This window comes from Sciurus carolinensis, chromosome 8, assembly GCF_902686445.1.
Source record: "Sciurus carolinensis chromosome 8, mSciCar1.2, whole genome shotgun sequence".
Lineage (NCBI taxonomy): Eukaryota > Metazoa > Chordata > Mammalia > Rodentia > Sciuridae > Sciurus > Sciurus carolinensis.
In genome coordinates, this window is record NC_062220.1 from 140,937,160 (window position 1) to 140,956,993 (window position 19,834).

The 19,834-nt window shown below is 57.9% G+C and overlaps 1 protein-coding gene across 1 annotated transcript in view; it reads left to right on the plus strand.

Moving 5' to 3' along the window:
* Glt1d1 (glycosyltransferase 1 domain containing 1) overlaps positions 1–8,406 on the plus strand; it is an 80,363-nt gene extending 71,957 nt beyond the window's left edge. The window contains exon 12 of the mRNA XM_047562591.1: positions 5,798–8,406. Within this exon, the coding sequence (XP_047418547.1) occupies positions 5,798–5,959 (162 nt within the window). The 3' untranslated portion in view covers positions 5,960–8,406. The remainder of the gene's footprint in view (positions 1–5,797) is intronic.
* The last annotated feature ends 11,428 nt before the right edge of the window (positions 8,407–19,834 follow it).

Sequence of the window (19,834 nt, forward strand, 5' to 3'; positions counted from 1 at the left end):
GAGTTCCTGTGTGCCGTCAGCCGGGGGCTTTGTGGACACTGCTGTGAAGGAGGCTGGTGACCAGTGGCTGGGAGGGGCTGCGGGTGGCTCCATGCTGGCCTGTGAGCTTTGACAACCTGGTTTGGCCCTGCAGCAGGGAGACGCTCCTCAGGGGTCTGCAGGCCCTGGGCGGCTGCACACCCACCCTGACCGCCCGCCTGTTCTATCCAGGCCTGGCGGAAGCTGCCCCCGGACGCTGCTGCTTAGCGTCCTGTTCCCCAAGCCCCAGGGAAGCCCAGAAAGACCTAATTCTAGGTTTGCTTCCCACCGAGGCCGCACCCTTCCCCCCAGCTGGGGCCCTAGCGCCTTTTCTCCCCTGCGTCCCCTCCCTGCCTGAGCACTCTAGGGCAGCACCAGGGACGTCATGGCTGGACGTCCACCTGCGGGAGCGCACCAGGAGCACAGAGACAGAGCTGGCCCGTTCAGCGCCCTCGTTGGTTCAGGTTCCGCCACCTGAGCGGCGGCCGGCCGTCTTTGCTCCCTGCTCAGAGGCAGCAGAGCTTGGAGGGCGTCTGGCTTCTCCGTCAGTGCCTGCCGTCCTGCTCCGTGGGGGGTCCTAGGAACAGCGCCCCTCCCGGCCCTTCTGCAATTCCAAGTCCAAACAGCACCTGAACAGCTGTTGTATTTTCAACGCCTCTGGGGCCGGTGCCCACTTGGCAAGGACTCCGGCTGAGCTGACGGGACGGTATGGAGGCCCCTGCTTCCAGGGGCTGCTCCCAAGTCTGCTTCAGAAATACTGACCGCCTGATTCTGGGGCTGCCTCAGGCCCTGCCAGAGATGGCAAATGCAGGTGCCCCGAGCCTGCTGGTTGTCATTACTAGGTTCTGGCTGGACACCGTCCCCACCCGAGGCCTGTGCTCCTTGGCTAAAGAAGTGCTCAGGAGCTCGGTCACGTCACCGAGGCTGGAGGTGAGTAGGGGCCTCCGCCCCTGCCTCCCAGCCTCCCCTCCCCTGCCAGGCTCCAGTGGTCCTGTCACGCCTGCTAGGCAGGGCCGGGCCCAGGTCTGTGTGACGCCCGCTGGACACAAGCTTAGCGGTGTCCCATGACCGGCCTGGGCCTGGAGGTTCCCGGCTCGGCGTCAGCCAACAGGGCCCAGTCCGGCCTCCCTGGTGGTCAGCTTGGGGTCCACAGTGGGAGAGGTGGGTCAGACCCTGCCTCTCCACGGGGACATCCTGGTGGGGCCAGAGCCTCCCACTGCTCAGGCCCCACCCTGCAGCTAGCGCTAGGGGTCAGCACAGGGGGCTGCTGCTCAGCCCTCCAGGCTGGGTCCCCGGACTCAGCCACCTGCGGGGACCCTAGCAGCTGTTTTTGGCATAACCATGGCATGGAGGTCACCTGAATGCCACCGTCCCCAGCCTGCCTGTTACTGCTGCCCACTAAGAGATGTCCGGGAGGTTTATGCTGAATAATCCAGGGGACATCCACATGTTCTCGTGAGGAGGTCCTGGGGCGAGTCCTTGCGGGATCGGCCAAGGCAGATGCAGTCGGGACACGGATGTGTTCCGTTCACCGGTGGTGGCTGTTGACGGTGGCCATTTGGCCAGTGCTGTAAACATGACCACCAGGATGGTGTCGTGCACAAGTAAAACGGTCTGGGGAAAAACATGTCCCTTCCCTAGACGGCCGATGCTCGGACTTGCATCTCATGACTTGTAGTTTCCAAAAACTAAAGCTGTTTCAGTGGCCATGTGATTTTTGGACAATGGAGTCGGCCAGCAGATGCCTGCGTGACTTGCCCAGAGTCACCGGGGGTGGCGCAGCACAGGTGCTTTCTGCTCAGTCAGAACCTGGAGCCCGGTCGGGCAGGGAGCCGGCCTCCGGAGCCGAGGCCTGGACTGGGCCTCTGTTCATGCTGTGAGAAACCAGTCCTGTTTGTCCTCCCGGGATGCTGGGGAAGCCTCGGGGCCGGGGCCTGGGCCGGGGTTCGGTGAGGAGTCTGCCCGCCAGCAGCAGGACTGCTGGGCAGGAAGGCCACCCTGAGAAGGGGCGGCTCCTGGAGGACAGCGCCCGGTCCTTCTGTATGGTTTTCAGCTTCCCGAAGGTGCCACCTGAGCCAGGGTTGGCACCCCTGTGGACCAGAGCGCGGTGTGGCCCACATGTGGGTTTTGTTCTGTCTGCCGTGTTCTCCAAGTGGATCACTTGCTGGTTTTCAATTAACATGGGGTGCTTTCCATAAATATCCAGAATTTAGACTTCTCTTGGCAAAAAGCAAAGGCAGCCAGCCAGAAGCAGGCCCCTGTCACCCAGCAGGTGGTCGGCACGGGCCACGTCACCCCATGGGCCCCTGGGGGCAGGCGGGGTCCCGTTGCTGGTCTGGAGCAGTGTCCACAGGTCTTTCTGAGCTTTCTCCCTTCAGGGCTGGACTCTCCGTGTGGGATTTTGTGGTGAAGGTTCCAGTTCGTGCGCCTCGGCTGCTCATAACTGATTTCCGTAGGTGGATTCCGGGCGTGGGTCAGCATGAGGCAGTTGGTCTCAGTAAGCACCTGCTGTCAGCGGATTGGCTCGGGGGCCAGCACCAGCTAGGCCTGCGGGTGACCCATGGCAAATCCGCCTTTGCACGGGTTTTGCCGAACTTGTCCCGCCAGGTTTTCTGCTCTTGCCAAGTGCCTTGGTCTCCCTGAGGCATTCCGCATTAGATCCCCAAGGGACAGCCAGCCTGATGTCTCCCATTGGCCGAGTCTGTCTCTGAGTGTCCCTGCCTGGCCCTCAGGGTGTGGCCTCTTCCTCCAGTGGGGAAACAGTGGCGGATCAGGGCATCCTGACCACACCAGCACTAAGGGCACAGTGTCCCCCAGGGTCTCCTTAGAACCAGGCAGACTTTCAGCTCAGCGCCAGGACGTGGGCCCTGCGTCTGTCCCAGGCAGGACAGGACAGGACTCTGTGGCGAGCCTGGGCTCCCTGCTCAGGGTCTCCTACCTGGTGAGGCCGCTCCAGGGTGGTGGGCACGGCTCCTCCAGCCTGAGCCTGTGGCTGGGTGGATTAGGTTTCTGACCGCAGGGTCAAGGTCCAGTCCCTGGCTGGCTGCTGGGTGGGACAGCCCTCAGCTCTGAGGAGCTGCCAGGGGCCCCGACGCAGCACAGGAAGCCCCTCTCCCACCAGCCGAGGCAGAGCCCTTCCCACGCATCTCAGCCCAGTCGAGGGTTGGAGGCCAGTCTCAGGTCCCAGCGTGTTCCGGTCACAGATGCGGGTCATGGGAGTCGCCATGTTGGGTCTGCCGCCTCGCCTCCGTGGGAAGGTCAGGCCTTCTCCCCAGACCACACTGTGGAGAGGCAGCCTCTACCTAAGTCTGGGTCATTTTCTCTAAGAGGAAAGAGGCCCAATTCAGCTCTTGTGTAACCAGGAACTGCCCAGCCTGGTGGCCTAGGTCCACCACCGCCCCAGCCGCTCACAGTCACATGATGAGCCGCCTGGCTGGGCTCCCGGGTGGCGCTTGGCTGGACTGGCTTGGGCCACTCTCCCAGGGACAGTCCCCGGCAGCTGGCCGGGGCTGGATGGTCCAGGGTGGCACCCCATGGTGCTGGCCGTGGCCCAGCAGCTGTCTGAGGGGGCGCTCGCCCTGGCGCTCTCCAGCCAGCACACCCGAGGGCCGGTGGGGGAGCCGCACGCTTTCCCGAAGCTCCCGGCACCATGGTGGAAGGAGGCCGCCTGCCCGGCTGTGTCCACGGCAGGGGAAGCAGGACCTCCGCAGGAGGCGTGCCGGGGCCGGGGGCCGAGAGACGCCTGGGGCTCCATGTGCTGCTGTCTCCCCAAGATGCAAGGGACAGGGTCCGCGTCCAGGGGTTCCTGACTGTCCACAGGCTGGGTCTGGGCGCTCCTGCTTTGGCCTGGTAGGAGCCCGTCCCGGAGCGGGCAGGCCCCACGGCCCAGCGGGCCTCCTCTCCTGGGCCTTCCTCCCTCTCCAGGGCTTCCTGAGGCCACCGCACAGGGTCGCTCCGGCTTTGGCGAGGTTGTTTCTCCAGACTTCCTTGTTGAAAGGAAAAAACACGCGTATTTTATCGCGACTTTATCCTGGAAACGATCATTCGGACGGTGCTGTCAGATGGCCTCAAGTTGGGCGGCAGTAATAGGCGGGGGTGGGTTTCAGCCAGAGATGCATCAAAGATACGAGCAGCAGGGTGAGTAATGTCCCCCCTCGGCCTCTCAGGCCTCAGACGCCGGCCCGCCGTGGAGCGGGGAGGACTCCGCCGCGTCTCATCATGGAAAGATCGCCCACTTACCTCAGAGCGGATCCATAGCGCATCAACACGTGATTCCGCTCTGGCGAAGGTGGCTGTTTACTCACCAGCTGAGAGAGGCCGTGGACATTTACTCTACTATGATCTTGAGAGGACGCGGATGCTTCTGTTAAGCAGCAGAGCCTTGTCTGCTGCTCTCGGTCTCTGTTGCCTTGTTGGAGTCCATGTGGGCGGGGGCAGGGGTGGGCGAGGGGAGTGTGCCCGAGTCCTCTGCCCTGGAACCTCTCATCTTCCCGGTGCCCTGGGACCAGGCTTTGCCTTCCCCTCATCTGCAGCTGGGGACTGAGCTGCGGGGACAGCGTGTGACTTTAGCTCAGGCCTCTTGGCTCAAGTGCTCTGCTGGTGACTTACATGCCTGATGAATAGCGGATACTCTCTAATAGCAACACGATTCCAACTGCTGACGTGAAGGGCTTTGACAGGAAGCCTGGACCACAGGAGTCCTCTCATCACCGCCCCAGCCTGTGAGCCCCAAGAGCGACACGCCTGAGGTCAGGTCCGGCCTAAACCAGAGAGGCTGGCGGCAGGCAGGATCATGCCGGGCTCCGCTCTCCCTGCCTTCTCCTTGCAGGCAGGGTGGCCCATCCAGTGTCCTCTGCCCCTCCCCAAATGAGCCGCAGTGTGGGACTCAGAGAGGTTAAACAGCTTGCCAAAGTCACACAGCAGAGTGAAGCTGTACAGGATTTGAAGCCTGAAGCCTAGAACTCTCCTGTACCAGGTGCCACTCCCCCATGGTGGGAAGCCGCTCTTGGAGCCCAGGGGAGCCCCATGGCCTGGGAGGCCAGAGGGTGGCAGCGTGGTGGTGCTGTGCACAGCGTGTGAGGCTTGGTGCCCAGAAGACCACGTCTGTATCTCAGGCTGAGCTCAGGCCAGCATGGTGGCCCCTGAGGCTTCAGGAAGAGCCATAGCTGTCATTGGTTAGGGACAAAAGGGACACAAGTGTGCCTGGTGCACCAGCTTTTCCCAGGACTCTCACCTCCGCGTGCATGTGTCCACGTGTCTGTGCTTATGTGCAGGCGGAGGCATCTTTGCGTGTAGGATGTATCCGTGCACATGTGTACACACACGTGTGTACATATGTACGTGTGCCCTTGTGTACAGGCAGATTATACAGATATGCGTATGCATGTTTCTTCTTCTTCTTTTTTTTTTTTTGGTACGAGGGATGGAACCAGGGGTGCTTAACCACTGAGTCACACCCCCAGCTCTTTTAGTTTTTGAAACAGATTCTCACTGAGTGGCTTAGGGCCTCACCAAGTTGCTGAGACTGGCTTTGAACTTGCGATCCTCCTGCCTGGGCCTCCAGGTCACTGGGATCACGGCGTGCACCCCTGCTGCCCACCCACGTTTATTCTCAATCCCGAGGCCTGGCGTTGACTGCAATCCCTCCTAAAAGCCCCTTTCTCCAGGGCGGGGGCGGCAGACGGAAGGCAGAACAGGAGCCAAGGCGGCAGGGGCTTTCGGACCTGTGTAAACCCCCTTCACCCATCCCCTTCTTTCTCCTCCACTTCCTCTTCTGCAGGAGTTTGTTCAACTGGCAAAGCGGCTCATCCGGGACCCTGCGCTGGAGCGAGACATGGTGGCCCAGGGGCGGGAGTACGTGAGGAGGCACAACTCCTGGAAGGTGGAGAGGGAGACCTACCAGCAGCTCGTGGGGAAGCTGGGGGGGTGTGCGGAGTACTGAGGGGCCAGCTCCGCGCCCCCCGCGCCCGCCCTGCTCCTCGGTCCACGCCCCTGGCGGGCACCCAGCAGGCCGGCCAGGACCGCTTGGCCTTCTCTTGGACCTGCAGGGACCCCCGTGACCCCACGCCCACCCCTGTCCTCATGTGCCGTGGAGGCTGCCCAGGCACATCTACCTGGGTCGGCTGCTGGAGGTGCCAGGCGGGGCCTTCCGGAACTGTTGGGGGGACTCCATCAGCAGTTCTAGGACTTCCTCGCGGATGGCGGAGGCCTCCTCCGAGGTGCTCACGGTGCAGACCCCTAGCGCATCCCGGCCCTGACAGGCCCGTGGGGCCCGGCCACAGCCACCTGCGTCCGGCTGCTGGAGAGCCCTGCGGGATCTGCACCTCCCACCCCTCGAGACTGGTGCAGTCGAAAGGCCAGCTGTGCGTAGACGAGGCCCGGCTGCCCTCCAGGCCCTGTCCACCTCTCCTGCTGCCCAGACATGGCCTGGAGGATACCTGGGTGGCCCTGAGCTGGAGGCCTCTGGGTCCAGTTGGGGCCGTCCTTCCCCTCCCAGCATCAGGGAGCCGGGGCTGAGTCTCCAATGGGTCGGGGACTGTGGGACAGCACGAGGGCACAGCAGGCTCTGCCCAGTGGTCATCGTAACGGGGGCCTCCCTGTGTCAGCTCACCCTCCCTGAAGTCGGCTCCATGACCTCGGCTGCCGTGTCTGCTGGGAGGACCTCCGCTGAGCACTGACCTCGCTGCAGCCTGTCTGACGTCCCTGACCGTCAACGGGGCCAACTGTCCCTGGGCCCCGCGAGAGTCAGAAGCTGGCACCTTGAGGAGGGGACGGAGGACCGTGGCCGGACGCTCTCCTGGAAAGCGTCTGGCGAGGAGCCCACCTGGGCTCTGGAGGGAGGTGGAGTGGCGGGACCAGCCCTGCAGCTTCCCGTCCCAGGCACAGCTTGGGCGCCTGCTTCCCACCACCGTGTCCTTAAGAAAGGCGCAGCCAGCATCCCGTCCTCAGGAGGAGCAGCCTCGCCCCGTCCTGGGGAGGACAGCGGCCCGCTTTGATTCCCTACGGTGTCATTTGCCCTTTCGCCCTGCAGCTGGGTCACAGAGAGCTGCTCTCCAGGGAGGCCGTGGCGGAGAGAGCGGTGCCTGCTCCTCTGGCTCCTCCTCAGGAGGTGGCCAAGCATGGCCCTTTTCCCTGGACCCCGCGCAGGTACCAGGAGGGAGGGAGGGCCAGGCCTGAGCCCTGAGCCTGGGGGTAGCAGTGCCGCCCTAAGGAGAGGCACGGCTGGGGCACGTCGCTCAGCTACCGTCCCACGGTGCTGCTGTTCATCAAGCACCGACCGTCCCGAAGCGCCCATCTCCTCCTCCCCGAGCGACCTGGAGGGTGCCTGGCCTCCGCCGGGCCATCACCGCTAAGCTACGTCTTGCCCACACACTGTGGGGAAGGGCAGGCTTCAAGTTAATAAAGTGTCAGCATCTGCGGTACAAAAATAGTCACCGTCTATTCTTCTCGTGAGCGGCCTTCTGCCAGGAACGGGTCCCCCGGCCCCAACCCCTGCACCTTCACAGGGAGCGCTGACACCCCCACAGCTAATCAGGAGGAGTTGGAAATGCTGCCACGTTCTTACACCACGCCCTGTCCGTCAGCTTTCCACCACTGTAATAAACGCCCAAGCGGACAACGTTACAGAGAGGAGAGGTTTATTTCGGTCACAGTCTCGGAGGTTCCGGTCCAGGATGTGTCGGCCCCATCCCTTAGGGCCTGTGGCAGGGAGGCAGAGCATGGCAGGAGTATGTGCTACAGCAAACCCCTGGCCTCATGTTTGGGAAGTGAAAGACAAAGAGGAAGAGGCCAGGGTCCCACCATCCCTCAGGAGCTTGCCACCACTGACAGAAAGCCTTCCTCTAGGCCCCCCACCTTAAAGTTTCCACAACCTCCCAATATGGCCAAGCTGGGGACCAAGTCTTTACCGCATGGGGGACTTTAAGTTCTAGACTGCGGCAGGAAGGATCAATGTAAAAGCAGCACTTCTCAATAAGAGTCCTGGATAGTTTTGGTCTCATTCTCTGTTCACTTTATTGCTCAGACATTTTGTGTATGTTTTATTTTGCTCATGTATATGTTTGATTGACTCAAAGGATAAATTTTCAGATGTAACTGAGACAGTATCTCCTTTAAATATGGAGGGAAAACACTTCCATGTCAGTATTAATGATGCTGATGACCTTGCGACAGAGCAGAGAGGCCCTGCTGACTGTGGCCTCGGAGTTCGCAAGGCCAGGGTATGCACACGGCTTCCCCTTGAACTCTCTCTTCATACCCTCCCTGACTCTCACAGGGAGGTGGTGTCTTGGTCAGCTTTTGTTGCTGTGACCAATATGCCCAAGAAGAACAACCTAGAGGAGGAAAAGTTTATTTGGGCTCATGGTTTCAGAGGTTCAGTCTATGGTCAGTCAACTCCATATCTCGGGGCCCAAGGTGAGGTGGAACATCATGGCAGAAGGGCGTGGTGGAGGGAAGCTGCTCAGTTTATGACAGCCAGGAAGCAGAGTGAGCTAAGGGCAAGGAGCCAGGGGCAAGAGTCCTCAAGGGCATGTCCCAGTGACCTACTTCCTCCCGCCACACCCTCCCTGCCTACAGTTGCCACCTGTTAATCCACTCAAATTGTAAATCCATTAAATGGATCAAACAGTGATTAGATCAAAGTTCTTGTAATCTAATCATTTCACTTCTGGACATTTCTGCATTTCCTCACTCATGAGCTTTCTGGGGACACCTCATATCCACACCTTAACATTCTACCTCTGGTTCCCACAACTTCATGCCTATCTCACAATGCAAAATATATTTAGTCCACTTCAGAGAGTCCCTATAGTCTTAACACTTCCAGGATTGCCCAAAAGTCCAAGTCCAAAACATCATCTGAAACTCAGGACGGCTCTTGGCTCTGAGACCCTGTAAGATCAAAAGCCAGTGGTGTATGTCCAATATGTAATGGCACAGGGTAAGCATTCCCTTTCCCAAATGGAGAAATAGGGGCATAGAAACAAGGGATGGGACCAAAGCAAGACTGAAATCCAACTGGGCATACAGTTTTGCAGCTCCGTGCCCAGCACCTGAGTGTCTGAGGGACATAACAGTGTGGCATTCTGCTCTTTTGTCCTTGCTGGTTGCAGCCCCATGGTCTCCCTCTTGCCTTGTTTCTGCTTGATCTCTGCAGCTTTCTTTTGCAGATGTTCCAGGGTAATGGCATCTCTTAATCTTGAAGGTCTCCACTGAAGCTTTCTCCTCACATCTTCATGCATCACATTCTCAGGCTGCCTGCAGGGATTCTGACTCTGCTATATTTTCCTGGACTCCCAGGCCTTCCTTTGAAATCTCGGTGGAAGCCTCCATGACCATCTAACTCTAATATCCTGCATTTTTGCAGAACCAGCACCATGTGGTTGAGGTCAAGGTCTGCTGCCATCTCAAGCAGTAGCCAAGTCTTCCTGGACTCCAGCGGCAGCCACCTCTGAGTGCCTAGGTGACTCAGCACAGTGAAACAACTTCCTAGCCCACTGAACCCCTGCTGTGCAAGCAGTGTGCCCACACAGTTTCTTCTTAAATTAATTTAAAATTTTACAACTTGAAGCCTGCAATGTGTGAGGTCTCGCCAATTCCTGAGACTCTCTCAAGCATCTATTGTCTCTGTATAAATTACTTATCATCTCTTTTGTGGTTGTGATCTCTTTAATAGCTACAACTTCTTTAGCCACAGTTTTATCCACAGTTTTTCTAACCAAACTGCAAGTTTTTCAAATCTTTCTGTAGTGGTTTCTGCTCCTGACTATCATGGTTAATTTGGCTAAAAGCTGCCAGCATTATCCATATCACCACCTGAATGGTGTGTTGCCTTGAAATTTGCTCCACCAAACTGATTAGTTCATTACCTTTGAATTTAATCTCATGCAAAGTCTCAGGGGCAAAATGTAGACAACTTCTTTGCCAGAATGTAACCTGAATGGACTCTAGTCCAACTTCCAATAGAGTCCTCCTTCCCCTCTCAAATTTCATGAGCCTCAGTCCTATCGGCAGTCTGGTCTTCTGAACTCTTACCAGAATTGCCCATCAAGCTCTGCTTACAACATTCTAAGGCTCCTCTGGTCTGTGTCTTCTAACTTTTCCAATCTCCTCCCACAAATCATTTCAAAAACTTCTGAACCATGTGGTCAGGTTAATCACAGCAATCACCCTACTTCTGGTACCAATTTCTGTGCTAGCTTTGTATCATTATGACCCTGAATTAACTGCCACAGCTCTATGTAAAAAACTGCCCTGCCTTATACAGTTTGGGTGGAATTTTGAGAACATCTGAATTCTCAGCAGGTATTTTGGCTTCAAGTGTCCCTCATACCCCTATGGTGACCTCCAGAGCAATACTTTGCACAGCTATGTGACCTTTTCCTGTGGAAGGTTCTTGATGACTGAACCTGCCTCACCTGCCACTCATCTGCAGCTCCCTATGAGACAGGGACAGTGTCTTTCTGACTACTGCTGCTATAGCCGAAGACCTCAGGCTGGCTAATGTGCAAGGAATAGAAACCTATTGGCTCACAGGTCTGAGGGTGGAAAGTTCAAAATCAAGGAGCTTCCCACCAGCAAGAACCTTCTGTGGTGGAAGCGCAAAGTCAGGGAGGTAGGGGAGAGGGGGCTGAACTTGGCCTTTTTTGAGCTTACTCCTGGTAATGACCCTACTCCCCCAAGGAGGGCAATAGCTGGTTCATGAGGGATGGCCTATGACCAAGCATCTCAGGTTAGGCCCCACCTCCTGACACTACTCTTCCAGGATCAGGACTCCAACACGTGAACTGTGTGGCGAACTGGCTGTCACCTAGGTTTCCAGGCCCCCCCACTGCTCCCTCCTTCCTGGTTTTCCTCACACTTCCCCTCCTCCACTCTCACTTCAGCTCTTTAATCCCAATGTCCTCCCACAGACCAGCCAAGAGGAGACGAGCAGCTCTCCAGGGCCTGCGTGTGCCTGGACTCTTGCTCTGCCTTAGAGTCTGGGCCTTCTCCTGCGCCACGGTCTCTCACCAGGCTACCTTCTCGCCTCCTTCCCTCCGCCCTGGCCTCATGCTGCCCAGCCTTGCAGATCTGCAGTTCAAATGCCAGGAGCTTCCAGCCTCCACTCCAGCAGGGTCAGCAACTTCTGTGTCCCCGGCAACATTTGTGATTTTAGTTTCCAGCACACTTACTTTGTGTTGCATTTTAACATTGAACCACCTGTGACCATAATAGGAGGGACCCACTTGGCATTGGTGGGGAGCCAGAGGACTCAGGTAGGATTGCATTTGGTCATGGCAGACGGGAAATTCCACAATAGACATTGACTGAAGCAAGAGACAAGCGCATCTTCTCTTGGACAGAGAGATTCACTGGGCAGGTGTGGTTTTCCATGGGATTAGAGATGACCCTGCTTCTATCCCATTCTTTGTTCATCCTCAATAGGTGGCCATCCCTATCTCATGACGCAAAGTGGCTGCCTAAGCTCCACCATCATGTCTGAATTCCAGGCAGGAAGATGGGAAGCAGGGACCTCTCTCTCCTACTTTTACTTCTATCGCATGTCCCCACCTTGCTGCAAGGAGCCTTGGGTCTGACTGAGGATGAGGGATCTGTAACTGGGAAAGAGGGGGAGCGTGTGTTTTTTGTGGGTCTTTGCAGCATAGCAGCCAGGCAGAGCCACGAGTCGGATCCTGCAGCAGGTGCGGGAAGCCTGGTTGCCTTCACTGCAGGATACCTTTGAAGGCCAGGAAGGGTTTCCACTGGCCTTTCCTCTGCCCCTCAAGGCCACACGCAGCGCGCCTCCTCTCCCAGGAGGCTCATTTGCACTAGTTCTCCGCCAGCCCCAGGCATCAATGAGAGTCTCAGACTTCGCTGTTTCTAGATTAAAAACCCAGCATCAGGCTACGCCACCTTAAATGTCCTGTGTGTTGGGCGGAGCACCACCCTGGACGGCACCGTGAAATCCAAAGCTGCTGGCCACATGCAGAATTCTGGTCCCTCCGCGCTCCTGTGGCTGACCTGCAGGAGGAAACTCGGACACTGTTACTCGGGTGTCCGGGCCTTGCCACCTCGGAACCTGTTCCGCAGGGGTGCGGGAGCCCGAGGCCCACCAGAACAAACACTGATGTACGTGAGGGACAGACGCCTGGAGCTCCGTCTTGCACAGCGTCTAGGACGAAGACCTCGCAGGGCTCCACTGTCCCCCGCTGCCCCGGGCCTGGCACGGTTGGACTCACGTAGCCTTGAGGATTTCGTCACCCTGCGCTTGAGAGTGCTGGAGCCCCTGGGGTCTGGTCAGGAACAACACCTCAGCGTGGCCTCCCAAGCTGCTCTGCTCGGGGCCAGCGTCCCTGTGTCCTGGGGCGTATTCCATTCTGGGTCCTGCCGGCCACTCCTGTGTTCTTTCCACAGGCGCGTGTGGCAGGGCTGGGCGGCGCACCTTCTGAGACTGTGGATAGTGAAGAAACCAGCCGCCCACCTGGCAGGGCCACTTCCCAGGGTCCCAGCAGGCATAGACGATGCTCCACAGGGTGTTCAGTCAGAGGGCCGGTGACCTCGGCCTAAGAGCAGGGGTCAAGGTTCAGGAGAGCAGAGCACGGTTCTCAGAATGCAGACTGTCGGAGATGCCACGTGGAATTCCAAAGGGGCTCCGCAGGCCCCGAAGAGCTTCTGGCAAAGGTAACACGATGGCAGGGCAGGTACAAGGGATGACTTCATTTGTGCCGTGGCCACAACCCCTGCTAGATTATTTTACAACCGACCTGTCTTTTCAGACCCAGGCGTAGGGAAATATCTTTTCAAAAACTCACGCAACTGTCGGATGGCACGAGCTGTCCCCTTAGCCAAGGTGAAAGAGCAGCCCCTTCCAGGGGAGGTCCTGGACTCGCCCTGAGCACGGCAGAGCACGACCGTAAGACAGCGGACGCCCCCAGCGTCAGCGTGTGCAACGCAGCCTCTGGCGTGGAAGTGCCGAGTCTTGCTCCAAGTCAGGATATAGGCGGACATTTGCCAGAGTCCAGAGAAGGAGGCCCCGGGCAGTAGGCAAGATTTCTCCTCAAGATTTGGGCAAATACCTCAATTTTAGAGACAACAGCTTCACATCTAGAGCTCTGCAGGATTCCGGGTTGCTAAGACGGCTTCCCGCTCCTTTCCCTGAGCTGCCTCTCCTGGCCTCTGTGAGTTTAGAGGCTCTGTGGTTGGTGGTCGTGTGCTCGGCTCTCATGGACGGAGTGACCTACAAGGCCGCCATTGGGTCCTGCACTTGGTGAAACAGGGCCATGGCTCCAGCTCTGTGCACAAAGCGAAGGTGAGTCAAACCCAGGGGTGCAGCGCTGACCGTCACCCACCCCTGGGAGACGTGGAAGGCTCTGAAATGCCCATCCTCCTGCAGAGGCTGGCTCCAGGGACCTCCCTGGACAGCCGGACTATTCACGCTGCTCTCTGCCGAGGCCCCAGCGCTCTGCCTGCCTGAGCCAGGGGCAGCCAGCGGGTCCACAGCTGGAGCCACGCTCCGCAGGGAGCTGCCTGGGTCGGGCGGCTGGTCTGGCCTCACGTGCGCTCCGCTCACGCACGGGTAAAGCCTGTCTGGTTTGGCCCCGGGGCTGCCGTGTCTGGCCAGAGCATTCTAGATGGTCCTCGGCCTGTGAGGATGCTTCTGAACGGTCTCCACGGGGAGTCTGGACAGGTTTTGTATTCGAGAGCTGTGGTGCCTTGACTGGTCAAGGTCTCCGCGGGTGCAGAAGCAGCTCTGGCATGGGACACAGGCCGCTGGTGGGCGGCAACCTGCTCTCGCTGGCCGCCCTCTGTCTCCCTTCCCTCTCACACACAGGGGTCAGGCAGATGCTCCACCAGGTTCAAGGGTCATCAGTCTTAATATCTGCACATTTATTTTGAGCTCATTGCTTAATGAAAGAAGCACGAGAGGGATTTTGAGTGTTAAATACATTAAGACCATGGGTCTTGGGCCATTTTTAGTCCTCTGGAAATGACCACTGTTTGGATAAGCCTCATCAACTATCGTATGCAGAATGCGTCCACTTCTTGATGGCAGAGTGACCTCCCGATGTGTTAGCTGCTCGTATTCTCTGCAGGCACACAGCAGATACATGCAGGTAATTCACTGTGAAAATCGGACCTTCCTGAGCTTGCTGCCTTTGAGGGTGGAGGTGGGTGTTGCCCAACCACATTCAGATGACAAAGAATCAAAGGCCCGGCCTTGGATTTTGGAGGAGGCTTTTGAATGTCAGGAGAGAGGACAGCGATCACTCCTGAACACCAAAGCTGGCATCGTGCAGCAGGGTTGTGGAGAGGAAGAGGGTTCAGTGTCCACCTGCAGGGTCTGGATGGCGTCTGCAGGTCCCGAAGGGCTCAGCAGTCTGTGCTCGGCAGATTAACAAGGAAGCCAAGGGGCATCGGGGTACCTGGGCCCAAAGTGCTGCCCAGGCCCGAGGGGGCGGGTGTGAGGCCTGGAGCCCGGTGCTCCTTGCTGTCCTGCGGGGCAATGACCAGAGGTGGTCTGGGGAGAGGGCACAGCGCCCCTCTCCTCCTCCTGGAGCTCTGGGAGGGTGGGCCCAGGGGCATTGCTGTGGGACAGGCGGCGGGCGGCATCTGGCCTGCCCCACAGCCTGCGGGATCTGTGGGTTATGGGAGGCATAGTGAGGCCGCTGCCAGGACACGTGCCAGTCGGTGGCAGTTTGTGACTCCCAGTTCCAAGAGGAGGCAGCAAGCAGCCACCGGGGGCGCCACAGGCAGGCGGCAGGGTCCACCAGGAGGCGGGGGAGAGGCAGGCCTCGGGCTCCGTGGTCCTAGGCAGGCCTGGGCGAGGCAGGGCCAGAAGGTGTGGGGTTGGCAGGTTGGGTCACTTTAACCAGCACTGGGTACAGGGCTGCCCCCTGCTGTGTAGCGCCCAGGCCTGGCGCGATGAGCCAGGTCTACACTGGTCCAGGACGGCTATGCTGCCGAAAGCTCCATCCTTGTCCCCGATGCCAATCCTGTAATGAGGACACGGCTTTCAGAAAAAGGAAAAAGAAGTTTTATTGCTTTGCTAGCAAAGGAGAAGCACAGGGGACTCGGAAGCGTTAGTCAGGGCAGGTGCCCGGTGGTCCGGGGATGACCAGGGCGGGCGTACATGTTCTGGGGCCGTCAGGGCAGAGGCCTCAGGGCGGAGCCTGCTGGGCAGGGAGCTGTGGCTTGGGCTCCCCTGGGCGGGGTCCTCTGGAAAGCCCTCCCTGGGCTGCACGCTGCGTCTCAGAGTCCAGGGGGACAGCAGGGAGGCGGGGGCCTGAGGGGAGGTGACCCAGGTACACTGCTGGCCTGTGTAGGGCGAGGAATGCGTGGCACAGGCTTGGAGAGAAGCTGTCAGCCCCGAGTGTCAGGCCACAGTGTCGCAGGCCCCGAGGGCTGATTCAGCCTGCCCCGGGAGAGCCACTATGTCCACCAGGTGAGCGCTGCTCGAGGGATGGCGCTGTCCCGCTCTGCCTCACACGGAGGAGGACAGAGGCAGGAAGAGGCCAGGAAGTTCCAGGGACAGGGTGTCTCCTCGAAATTCACCAGACTCCTTTTTTCCATTCAGCAGAACGAGACTTGATAGAGTTGCCATCAACCTAGCGTTGGGGCCTCTGTGGGGGCTGCCCAGACCCTGCCCAGAGGGAGGCGGTGTCTGTCCCTCCTCCTGCTCAGAAGGACGGTCAGTGGGTGGCCCTCCCTTGGGAGGCCGGAGTTGATGAGAACCTCCTGGTACCTCTGGAGGCCGGCCTGGGACCAGCTGGCCACCCTGGCTACTCCCCCCGGCTTTTCCTTTCCTTTCTGATGGTCTCCCTCTCCAGGTCTGCTTCCTGGGACCCGAGAGGTGGCGGACCCAGGATAGAATCTGACCCTTCTCACCCTGCACCTGTCCCCAGGAAATCCACCCCTTCCCTGCGGAACTTTCCGGAGTGAGTGCAGCTTGCTCTTGCTTGAGATCATCTCGAGACAATCTTCTGAATTTTGGGGAATGTAAAATCCTTCTGAACTTTCATTCTGAGAAAACCCTACGATAAAGGCAGGTTCTGGCCCCGCCGGTTCACAGGGGGAGGTCGGAGGCGGAGGCCCCGGGTCCTGCCCTCCTGCACCTCCGGGGTCCAGCCCCGCCTCCCACACTCCAGCCCTGGGTGCAGACGCTTCTGTTAGGGGCGGTGTCCGCAGCCCTGTGGGCCCTCGATCACCCTTGTCTAATAATTGTCCCCAATGCATAGGGGTGCTACAGAGTGAGGTCACAAACAGAATTTCAAAAGGTTGAAAACCTTATCTTGCAAATGGTTAATAAGGAAACCAGCAGGAAAACCAAGCAGGAGAGGAGCCACCGAGGTCAGCGACTCGGCAGCAGCTTTAGAAGATGACCACAGAGATGGGGGCGTCCAGGCCAGTCACGTGGCCACGGCAGCGAGTCCTGCGCCTCAGAGAGAGGCCAGCGTCGTGTCGAGATCGGTGGCCGAGTTTGAAGCTGTCCTGCTGTCACGGAGAAGACAGGTGTGTCCCCAGAGGGAGACCGCGGACGGGGACAGGACACGTCCTCCTTCAGGACCCTTCCTCTCCCCACATCTGTTGGTCCAGGTGAATGGGTGGCCCAAGACAGGCAATCGGGGCCTTTCCCTGACAATTCGGAGCCAGAAAGAAACGTGAGAGACGTACCGACAGGAGAGAGGCGAGAGAGACCAGGGGAGACACCGTAAAGGCTCTGGTGGGTCCCGGAGCGTCCCCGTCTCTTCAGAGTCACTGTCCTTTCTGCTCATGCCCCTGTGGGTTGGCGTGCACTCAAAGAGGCTGAGGCCTCGAGGTGAAGTCTGGAACATTCCAAGTCTGGCGAGGACGGGCGGAGGTGGGAGTTTTCACCTGGAGCTGGGCCACGTGTACGGCGCTGGGGCTGCGTCCCCGCTGGTGACCGAGCACATTCCGCTGTCCGCTCAGCCTTGGCTAGATCTTCTTGCCCTGCTGTCATTCACCTGAGACTGGCAGGTGACTGTCCTCTGCTTCCTTAGCAACCAAATCCCAGTTTTGTGCAGGCGCAGACTACCTAGGGACAAGCACCACATTCCTTTGGTCTGTGCCACAGCCCTGGCCCGTATGTTTTGAACAGAAGCAGTTAGGAGTGACATATGAGAGGCAGAGACTTTACAGTTGGACTTTTCTGTTCTTCCTGTCCAGAACTCAGGCCTGATGGTTGGAGCCTCAGCTGCCAGCTTGCAGTCATGGGGAAACGAGAGGGGTGGCAACTAGGACAGACAACCTCAGACTGCGTTTCCACGCAGTGAAGCGATAATATTTACAAAATTATAAAATATGCTCACAAAAGAAGGGTTCTCCCATAACCCTTCTTTTATTTAGGAAAAAAGTATTTTGATGTATTGTTAAACTCTTCATCATACAGAATTTTGAACACACACAAGCAAAGAGGATGCGTGCATGTAAAGCTACCCCTTCCCAGCAACTGTGTCAGCCAGGGTTTCCTGGAAATAGGCAGCTCACTCCATCTTCAAGAGGAGTTTCCGATAAAGAGTCTTTACACAGACTCGGGCAGAGCGCAGGACGGCCCCGGGAAGTCTGTGCACCTGGGGCAGCTGCAGGGAACACAGTACCTTTCACGGACAGAACGGTGCAGGGTGGGGGGCGGTGTCCCAGGGAAAGCTGTGTGCAGAGGGCCCCGAGCACCCCCAGTCCCCGGCCCCTAGGGAGGAGCAGCCTCTCCTTCCTCACCCCCGTGGGACCCACCCAGGAGCCACAGGCCAGCGAGCCCGTGCACCCTCTCCATGAGTCTCCGGGCGGAGGGCAGGATACAGAGGGCAGAGTGTCTGCCTCGAGGACGGAAGGCGTCGGACCCTGCTCCTGGCGTCCCCCCTGTGTCTGTCTCCCCCTCCTCTGTCTTGGGAGGACACACATCCTGTGCAGAACCCAGCCGGGGCGACCTCATCTCCAGATCCCCATTTGCAAAGACACCAGTTCCAAACAGCGCCCGTGCTTGTCCTGGGGGACATCCTTTGGGGGTCACGATTCCAGATTCACTTCACCAGCACATAAACCTCTTTTGAGCCAAGTCAAGTCAAGGTCAACCAGGGCCTGGATGTTGGGAGAATAATGCCTGGTGCCCCTGCAGCTCTCGGGGCACACGAGTCTCCTGCCCTCTGGATGTGGGTGGACGGTAGGGCTCATGAACCACGGCTGGCGTGGGGGTACAGGCTTGGGGGAAGGGGTGTTCACACTGAATCTGGAGGGACGGAGCCACGGGACTTGCTCTCTTCTGTGTGGAATTATAAGGCAGGGTCCACGGAGCACTCAGTCCCCTTGAAGGACGTGGGCACTCTGAAGTCGCCTTGCTCCCATGAGCCGTCGGGGTGGGGGTAGCCTGTAATTTGGGGCTGTGAATTGCAGCCTAGCACACAGGACATAGCATCTGTCTGAGCAGCTGGCCCCGTTCAAGGAATACAATGGATAGCTGTAAAACACCTAAATAGATGAACATTTAAACTCACACATAGCTATATATTTGGTAAATATAATTTATAATAGCACATAATGACTTGCAAACACATAAATAGCGAAGCGATAATATTTACAAAATTATAAAATATGCTCACAAATGTATATTATGAATAATGAATAAGAATAATAAAAATTTAAATATATATATGTATGTATAGCCCAATTTGTGCGTCCTCAAAAGCCTTAAAAATTTAAGACCTTTGATGTGACAATTTCATTTCTAGGAATTTACCCCAAGGATGTAATCAGGGGTGATTTAAAAGATTTATGTAGAGGATAAAGGCATCGCAGCATTAGTTACAAAAGCCAGAGATTTCAAACAATGCAAATATTTGGAAAAAACAGATTAGTCAATTAAGGAATGCGTGACTATAAATGGAATCGGAAGCAGCCCTTAGAAATGTGTTACAGAGACGCTGCTTGACGAGGATGGACAGCCGCCCGCCCGTGCCCTCTGTCCTGGTGAGGATGGCGGCCTCTGCCTGGGTGGGGGTCACGGTGGCCCCTCACGTAGGAGGGCCACAGGCTGCGGGGTGACTTTCATGTTCTTACCCGTTGTTTTCTGAAGTGAGCGCTTATTTTCATGGGCTAAAACATGATATTTCAGACATAATTGAGGAAGTGATCAGGAAAAACGGTGATTCTTCATTGGTGACTTTGGTCACCCTCGGGACTATTTCTCAAGTTCCCGCCAGGTCGGAGAGCTGCTGAGACACGGCAGGGGGTGTCCTGGGGGTGAACTGGTTGGCAGTGTGGCCGACACAGGACGCGGCCCCTCTCCCCTGGCTGTCCTCTGGAGAGGCCAAAAGTCGGCAGCCACGTGGAGATGGAGCTTCCCCTCAGGGGCGCCCGGGGCTCCTGCCCGCGTCGGCTTCTGCCTTCTCAGAAGTACTCAGTCAGACGGTCGCAGAACAACGCAGAATGTGAGTTGACCATAAGACAGGAGCAAGCCCCAGGACGGTGGCCCAGGGTGAAAAGTGGAGATGTCCAGGGACCAGCACGTGATGAGGGAGGGAGGCTGGGCATAACTTCTACTCGGACACGCAGGGTGCTTAGTAGCCAGCTCCGTGTGGCGATGAGGTTCTTACCCCGCTGAAGTCAAGTGCAAGACCCTGCCCTGGGGAACCCCGCCATTCGATGTCGCCTGGGCTCCGTAGATCAGTGGCAGCATCGGTTTGAGGTTGACCTGAGACCTGGCCACCAGCCTCTCTGAAGCTCCAAATTAGCCAAAGGCGGGTGCTTTCTGAGCTCCCAGAGCTACCCTCCCTTTATTATTCAGTAACCGCGGTTACTGGGATGTCAACCCTGCAGAGGAGGC